This window comes from Macrobrachium rosenbergii, chromosome 31, assembly GCF_040412425.1.
Source record: "Macrobrachium rosenbergii isolate ZJJX-2024 chromosome 31, ASM4041242v1, whole genome shotgun sequence".
Taxonomy (NCBI): Eukaryota; Metazoa; Arthropoda; class Malacostraca; order Decapoda; family Palaemonidae; genus Macrobrachium; species Macrobrachium rosenbergii.
In genome coordinates, this window is record NC_089771.1 from 17,493,523 (window position 1) to 17,502,883 (window position 9,361).

The following is a 9,361-nucleotide window of genomic DNA, read 5'->3' on the forward strand; positions in this document are numbered from 1 at the left end:
ACTATTCTGCTTAACATTATTTTATTTATATAGTTAGTCTCTCTCTCTCTCTCTCTGTCTCTCTCTCTCTCTCTCTCTCTCTCTCTCTCTCTCTCTCTCTCTCTCTCTCTCTATATATATATATATATATATATATATATATATATATATATATATATATATATATATATATATATATATATATATATATATATATATGTATATTATATATATATATATATATATATATATATATATATATATATATATATATATATACATATATATATATTTATATACTCTATATATATATATATATGTTATATATATATATATATATATATATATATATATATATATATATATATATATATATATATTTATATATACAGTATATATATATATATTTATTTATTTATTTATATATATACATATGTATATATATATGTGTGTAAAAGTGCATGTGTACATGTGTATGTATGTATGTATGGCATGTGTGTGTGTATTCCCAACATTAAACATTCTAAAACAGATATCCATCTCCCTCTCTTCCAGCTGTTGTGAGTACAGTGGAGACGTTAGTGGAGAGGACAGTGGCTCTCCCGTGCGTGGCAACACAGCATCCAGTTGGGGACATGCCAAACCTCCTTCTTTCTGGGCAAGGTCCTCCAACATCCTTCTTCAGGTAGGTGTTGAAAACAAATGTATAAAGGTTTCTTGTTATATATATATATATATATATATATATATATATATATATATATATATATATATATATATATATATATATCCATTTCTGTCCAGTTTTAGGTTTACGAAAACGAGATCTTGTCTAATTTATGAAGAAGAAAAATAGTAGCACAAGAACAGACTCTATTTTTAAGTTTCAAATTCACGAGCACAAGATCATATTCGTTTTTGTAAGAAGAAGAATTAAACAATAGCAAATCCATGCTTCGAGTTCATGAACACAAAATCCTATTCATTTTTTGAAGAAGAGGAAGAAGATGTAAACAATAACAAACCCCAACGCCCTGGAGAAAAGCATACGAATAACCTGTCTAAAAAGCTAAAAAGATCAAAAATACTATAAAAGCCTAAAAGAACCGCAGCAGAGAGACGAATGCCCACCCAGAAAGACATGAATGCCCTCTTTAAAACGACCCCGTACCGGGGTAGTGCCGTGAGTGTATCACACGTGGTGCACTGTAGGAATTATTAAGGATCTTTGCAGCGTCCCTTCGGCCCCTAGCTGCAACCTCTTTCAATCTTTTTACTATACCTCCATTCATGTTCTCTTTCTACCTTCTGACTTTCCATCCTCTCTAACAATTGTTTCATAGTGTAACTGCGAGGTCTTCCTTCTGTTACATCTTTCAAAACTTGCTGTAAATTTCCCTTACAGCGCTGAATGACCTCATAGATCCCAGCGATTGGCCTTTGGCTTAAATTCAATGTTGTGTTCTATTCTTAAAAAAGCTAAAAAGGCTATGAAAAACTAAAACCTAAAAGAACTGTAGCAGACCAAGAAAGACACAAATGCCCTCTCTAAAAAGGCTAACAAGCTGAAAAAATCATATAAAATCCTAAAGGCATATGAATGACGGCTTTAAAAAAGTTAAAAGGATTATAAAAAAAAACTAAAACCTAAAAGAACTGGAGCAGACCAAGAAAGACATGAATGCCCTCTTTAAAAATGGTAAAAAGCGAAACAAAAAATAATAAAAAACCTCAAGCATACGAATGACCTCACTAAAAAAAAGCTAAAAGAATTATAAAAAAAACTAAAACCTAAAGGAACCGTCGCAGAGAGAGATGAAAGCCTACCCACAAAGAGAGAAGACATGCAAAAGCCGCCGTGGCGCTGATGCACCGCAAGACAAGAAGACTCCAGCCTGTACATATAATTTGGCAGAGAATGGCTCGAGCTACGACAATATTACCGTCATATCTTGCCTCGGCGTTCCGGGGATTGCACATTATTGTCCCTTTTGCATCCTTTCGTTCCTCATGCGAAGGTTTCCTCCTTTTCGCTTTTTGGTAAACGTGTTACTTGGAGGGGAGAGGGGAGGGAGGGGGGAGGGATAGGAGAGGAAGGGAACTTATATGATACGTGGTCCTCTCTCTCTCTCTCTCTCTCTCTCTCTCTCTCTCTTTGGGGTTCGTTTTGAAGTTCGGTTGTTGCGTGATGTTGCAAGGGATGTGTTGATTAGGTTTTAATGCAAATGTATATTTCGCAAGTAATCCTATTTGCATATAAACATTATATATACCCTGTACTGTAATAGCCAAAATGCCCTCTTAACTTTCTCAATTCTTCAACGCTTTTTGGGTACGCTTGTCACTACAAAGCCTTAAGATCCAAGTGCAAGAAATATGAATAAATTCTGATGTGTAGCAGGAAACGAACCCGGGTCCGCTAATCAGAACAGGTGCCATTTTGGACCTGACAATATATATATATATATATATATATATATATATATATATATATATATATATATATATATATATATATATATATATATATAGGTGGTATATATATATATATATATATCATATATATATATATATATATATATATATATATATATATATACAGAAATTATATTGTCACTTCCATCTTTCAAATGCCATCACTAATTTTTTTTTACTTAATATATATTTCACCCCAAAAAATATTTAAATCAACAGGTTCCCTTTTTTTTCTAACTATCCACACACTTCACTCCCTTAAAGGAGGGTTGGCACGACAATCATTTGACGCATAACTCTAGATAGCCACACACTCACGCACGCTCTTCTTCTTCTCTTTCTTTCAGCTACGACGCCAGAAACGGCGACTTCTGGCGGGAAGGAAGCTCAAAGACTCGAGACGCCCGCTACGAAGGGCGCGTCTACCTGAACCTGACCCATCCGAGGAACGTTCACCTGAACCTGGAACAGGTCAGCATCCAAGACGCTGGCGACTTCACGTGTCGAGTGGATTTCGTCAGCTCCCCTTCCCTGACGTCAATCGTCAAGCTCAAAGTCTTTGGTAAGTAGCCAGTGTTATGTTTTCCTAATGTAATTCTCCTCGTATTTTAATCATTCACTCACATTTTTTTATCTGTATAGTTAGCAATTCGTTAGTTAATTTTTTTCTTTACTAATAAGTGATCTCTTCTTTCAGTGTTTCCCTTTACCTTCTGTTATTTCCTTCTAATGAAAGCCATATACTTTGGAAGCTTGAATTTCAAGTCAATGGCTTTTGTGGGCTTGATACATACGAATAGGGTCATATTTTTTCTATGGACTGTATAATACATTTAATTGTCATATATCCTGCACCAAGTTATTCATAGATGGTGTTGCTCTGAATATTTTGCACCAACAAGTAAAATACTTGTGTTCTTAAGAACTGGCGGATATTGACAAGGAAATGCAAAATGGTTATAACATCAAATAGCTCCATTGTGAACAAGAATCTTTTTAACTGGAACGTATAAAGAAAGATGCTTTCCTTTGTTACTTTGAAAATTACTTTGAGCTGGATAGATTACTCAGATATTAACAAAAACATGCAAATTAGCTTTAACATCCTAACTACCTCAAATAAGGACAGGAAACATCTTATTTAAATCCACAAAGAAACATAATTTTTTTGTATCTTTGGAAATTGCTCTTAGTCTCTAGAAAATAATATATTTTGTGATAAAATCATTAAAACACTGCAGTACAGATCCAGATTTCGTCTCAGGACACTTTGGGTATAAAATAAAATAGTTCTTTATCGAAAATATTGGAAAGTATGTTTTTGTTCAGAAAATGTTATAATTATCAAATTACCTTTTTTAGGTCATATAATTTATGATATACGTAGACTAGTAAAATATACATACATACATACATGCATACATACATACACATTTCAGAGCAAAGATCTGAATTAATTATCTTTCACATGAAGAGTCAATTACAAAAAACTGCACCTAATTTGCTAATTTATCGTAGAGATAAGTTACTTGCTTTGTTCATCCAGTTACCTGGAAATAAACTTGCAAGAAACCCAGTGTCCAGTTAACCAGTGATACACCAGTGAAAATACTGTTTAATTACAATTCTCAATCATCATTCAGAAGCTGTAAAAATATCCATTATCATAACACTTAAGGACGATGACCTGAGGTCAAAAAAATATTGAAATCGCCAGGCAATTTTCTTCTACCCACCAATTGAAAACTTTGGTGCTTAGCAAAGGTTGAAAACAAGAAATTGCTGACCAAGTTATTTCAGGCTGGAAATATTTCAGCTCAAAGTTCTTGGGTCCTAATTGCACTTCATACTCGAGAGGTGCTAGTTTTTGGTATATTTGCCTCTTTATGAAATTTAAAACATGACGTTTCTTTTGTACATTGATTTTCTTGTAAAGGTGGGGGTATATATTCCGTTCTAAACAAGAAGTGGGATATATGTGTATATAAAGAATATATATATATATATATATATATATATATATATATATATATATATATATATATATATATATATATATATCTATATATATATATATATATATATATATATATTTATATATATAGATAGATAGATAAATAGATAAATAGATAGATAGATAGATAGATACATACATACATACATAGATATATGTATATATATATATATATATATATATATATATATATATATATATATATATATATATATATATATATATATATATACATATATATATATATTTATATATATATATATATATATATATATATATATAAAATCATTAAACTACAAATGTTGTTTCATATCCAATTGCCTACCTTAAAATATTTAAGCAGAGGAATTATAAAGTGACAAATGAATTGGTACCTAAGTGACTCAAACACTCATAGTACCCCCTTCATTGACTTCCAGTCGATGTTCAAACCACGATGAAGTGATGAAAAATTCACACACACACAAATATATATATATTATATATATATATATACATATATATATATATATATATATATATATATATATATATATATATATATATATATATATATATATATATAAACCAGTGAGAATGGGTGGGCTTTATCCTACAAAAGACATTAGCAATCCTCTCCCAAACTAAAAGAAGATTTACTTTCAGTTCCTTTTTTGGATCCTGCGTCACCAATTAAGGTTCCTGGATACTTCGTGACCTAAGACACACGAGGTCACTTTTTTCTGGTACATGAAAAGAGCCCGCTACTGCTTTTAAGCTTAAGTGGATGGGCATTAGTCAGGCCTATCCACTCTCAGGCTCTCTCTCTCTCTCTCTCTCTCTCTCTCTCTCTCTCTCTCTCTCTCTCTCTCTGGCTTAGTAGATGAGAATATTCAGTTTGAAAGATTATTCAATGGAAAGAATAGACAGTAATTAAAAATTTCAAGATAAAAAATCTATGTTCTTCTGTTTCTAAAGTCAGTTATCTGATTTAAGTTTAGTTTGAAATCATATGTTATCCTTTTGTAATAAGGTCCGATTTTAATTCGTATCCTTTTCTCAGATAATCAGTTTTGAATTCTATGTTAAAGTCGGCAATAAAAGACTGAATTCAAAGGTTTCCTATAATCAAGTGCCCCGCAGGTCACTGTCCTTATATTAATAATGTCTAAAGTTTACTGCGGTTTTATAGCCATATTTTCCTTCACATCAAAGACCAATTTTAGCTTCAGTGTCAAAAGCAACAGGAAAACAAATATTTCGTAGTTTATTAAATATTTTCTAGTGACAAGAACTTGTTAAAACTCCAAGCTCGTTTCCTGACCTGGCCGGACTGATTTAGTTGCATACCATGATAAATTATTAATTTTCTGTTGACAGTTTGATTCATGTGCTTGGGAGTTAACTGACTGAGTGGTCAGCCAGGGTGTAAAACTAGGAATCTGATAATTCTTGAGGTGAACTTATATATATATATATATATATATATATATATATATAGATATATATATATATATATATATATATATATATATTTATATATATATATATATATATATATATATATCTCTATATCTATATATATATATATATATATATCTCCATTCCTTTAACATATGCATATATTCCAAAATCTCTTTTGCCCAGTGTTGATATCAAACCAACGAACACACACACACACACACAAACACACACACACACACACACACACACAAACACACACACGAACACACAGGCTCACCAACACACACGAACACAAAACACGCAAACAAAGACTAACAAACACACCTTCCAAGATGCAAAACTTCAAAGACTTTCTTTCTTCTCTTCCAGCCAACCCCACCGTGGGCCCAACGGTACGAGTCGGGACGGGCCCCAGGGGAACAGTAGTGAGTGGAACGGAAGTGGGACCGTTCCACGAGGGAGAAATGCTCAATCTTTCTTGCACAGTCACTGGAGGTAATTTTGTGTAATTTTCCTTCTTTTGTATGAAAGCCACAAGCTAAAACACACACTCGGACACACACGAGAGAGAGAGAGAGAGAGAGAGAGAGAGAGAGAGAGAGAGAGAGAGAGAATCCATGACCACACGAAAATTTGTGCCTTAGAACTTTGTAACATTTTTAATTCTATTCTTTCTTTTGAAACGTTCCACTTTCCCTACATTTAGAGCTAAGTCACTCCGTATTGAATAGTTTACTAGCTCATGCCACATTTATTCCCTAATCTCCTTCTATACTTCTTCTCCAGCCCTTTGAATTGTGTGCCATTACGACCTCTCTCTCTCTCTCTCTCTCTCTCTCTCTCTCTCTCTCTCTCTCTCTCTCTCTCTCTCTCTCTCTGGTTGAATCGTTTCCCTTACAAATGAGAACTATCCCTTTACCAACGGAAACCAAATTATCTCTCCTTAACCAATCTCAGACTTTCGTAGAGTTCCTGTTTCAACTGACAGTAGTTATTCTGGCAGAATTTCTTTTATTTATTTGTTTCCAATACTTATTATCATTGTTGGTTAAAAGTTGGACAGCCACTACAGATATGTAAAAAAATTCACACGCTTCTCACCTCTTCAAAGCATGCGTAATGATTACTGGTAGCGTTCACATGGGCTACCCTACATTTCATGCACTTTGCTTCATAACATCCAAATTCTTAAACTTACTCTTTGACTTCCTATTGTCATTAATGTGAAACACATTCTGACTCTTAACGTATCTCTGAAACATCTATTCTAAGTTGCAGTGCATTACCACCTTAAAACAATTCACCTTGTAATTATGTATTTCTCTTCTTTCTTTGTTTCCTGTTATCTTTAATTTCTTTCAAATGTACACTATGAATTTTAGAAGCTTGAATTTCAAGTCAATAACCCCTAGGCTCGCCCCATTTGAACAGGGTTTATCCTACTATCTGCTATCACGATTGAATACCTCATACTTCCTTACCATACGAAGAGTTCTAACAACAGCAATACTCCCTTGGAACATCTAAAAGCGTTCCTCTATTTCCTTAGGTTTTCCAGCGCCTTCAGTGACGTGGTGGCAGGACATCATCCTACTAGACAATAGCAGTTACGTCGTTAGTAGCAGCGGACCCCCAGAAACAGTGAACGACCTCACAGTAGGTCCACTCACCAGGGAGTTAGTCAGCCAACCCTTCACCTGTAGATCCGAGAACAATCCTCTGTCGGCTCCCATCGATCGAACGATACACATCAAAATACACAGTGAGTCTTTGTGGAATGGTTAACGGGAATTTTTTCCTTATGAAAATGAGATTATTTATAGTTCATTTTCAGTCAGGTTTTCGAAGGATTTCAGCGAAATTATGCCAAAAATTTTATAAAAACAAAGCTAAATAGACTTTTTCGTTTGTCTTTGTCGAATTTTTTTTTTTTATGAAATTCTTTCTTAAATGGAAAAGAGATTTTTTAAGTTCATTTTCTCCTAGATTATTGAGGAATTACAGTGAAATTATGCCGAAAATTTGATAAAACATAAAATAGAGTTTTTGTTTCACTTTCAATCAGATTTGCAAGGGGTTTCAAGTGAAAGTATATCTAAAAATGTTATTAAGCGAAGTAAATTAGACATTTTCGTTTTGTTTTCAGCCAGATTTTCAATACTTCAGTTAAATTATACCTAAAAGTTGTAAAACGTAAAATAGATTTTTTTTGTAAATTTCAATCAGATTTTCAGGGGAATTCCGTGAAATTATACCTTTAAAAAGTTATGAAATGAGCAAAACAGACTTTTTAGTTTAATTTTTAGTTAGATTTTCAAGGGATTTCAGTGAAATTGTACCTAAATATTTTTAAAAACTAGGCAAAATAGAATTGCTGTTTCATTTTCAATCAGATTTAAAGGGATTTCAGTGAAATTATACTTAAGAGAAGTGATAAAACGAGGTAAAATAGGCATTTGTCCTTTTCTTTTCAATCAAGTGTTCGAGGTATGACAACGGAGTTGTTTCTGAACGTGTTAATAAACCGAAAAATTGACAGTCCAGTGCATGAATTACGTATGAATTGTAGGTCAAACGACTAAATGTTTCCTGGAAGAGTCCATCAGTGTAACAATTATATGCAAGATGCTCCACCTCCATCTCATCTTCAAAATCACCTGCTGCCTTTCTCCTCCATTATCTTCGTAGTTTTCAGGTGTTAATCTCTGATATTCGTTCTTTATCGTTCCTTGACGTTGTGCAGAGATCTCTTACCGAACTGGCACCTTGGTTATGAATCCCATTTTTGCCAAATTAACGTAACTTTTTACCGCCTACCGTAATTAAACCTGAGAAGCTTCGTTAACATAATTTTGGAATTACATTTCCCACTCACCTTCCTTTGTAATAATTTTTTCCTGAAACTCCTGATTTTCATCTTCACTTTAAGGTAAAATTATTTAAACTTTCCTTCAAATTATTTGCACTTTCCTTCATTACATTGTTTTTCTATTTGGCAAGGAAACTTCTGCTGTTATCAAAATTATATTGGATCAGTTCTTGTGAAATTCAATTTAATGCAGTTTAAAAGTTTCGTCTCCGTCAGCAAACTTTAAATATTCCAGCTTAATATCATATAATTATCGACAACAGGTTATAATAATTTTTTTCTACTTCACTAATGTATATTCGAAAATCATATAAACAATACATATAAATTCATTCCTGCAGCATAAATTAAAAACTAGATAGCTATCATTTTCTAATAAGAATATCACCTGACTTCTCCACAAAACAAAACCTGATACAAGCAACTTTGCAAATTTGTAAAACAATTAAAAGAAAAATAGATCAAGAAAATTCTTACCAGCACAGATTGGCTAAAATCAGCTCCACGGATTTCAAACGACGCTTGATAATTTGATCAAAACATATATGCAAATTTACCTCCTCGTACAAAGAACAAATGGA

At 32.9% G+C, this 9,361-nt stretch overlaps 1 protein-coding gene across 1 annotated transcript in view; it reads left to right on the plus strand.

Annotated features, from left to right (window-relative positions):
* Positions 1-1,124: 1,124 nt before the first annotated feature.
* LOC136855294 (neural cell adhesion molecule 2-like) overlaps positions 1,125-9,361 on the plus strand; it is a 37,884-nt gene continuing 29,647 nt past the window's right edge. The window contains 4 exon segments of the mRNA XM_067132199.1: positions 1,125-1,162; positions 2,802-3,016; positions 6,281-6,406; positions 7,461-7,673. Coding sequence (XP_066988300.1) covers positions 1,125-1,162; positions 2,802-3,016; positions 6,281-6,406; positions 7,461-7,673 — 592 coding nt within the window.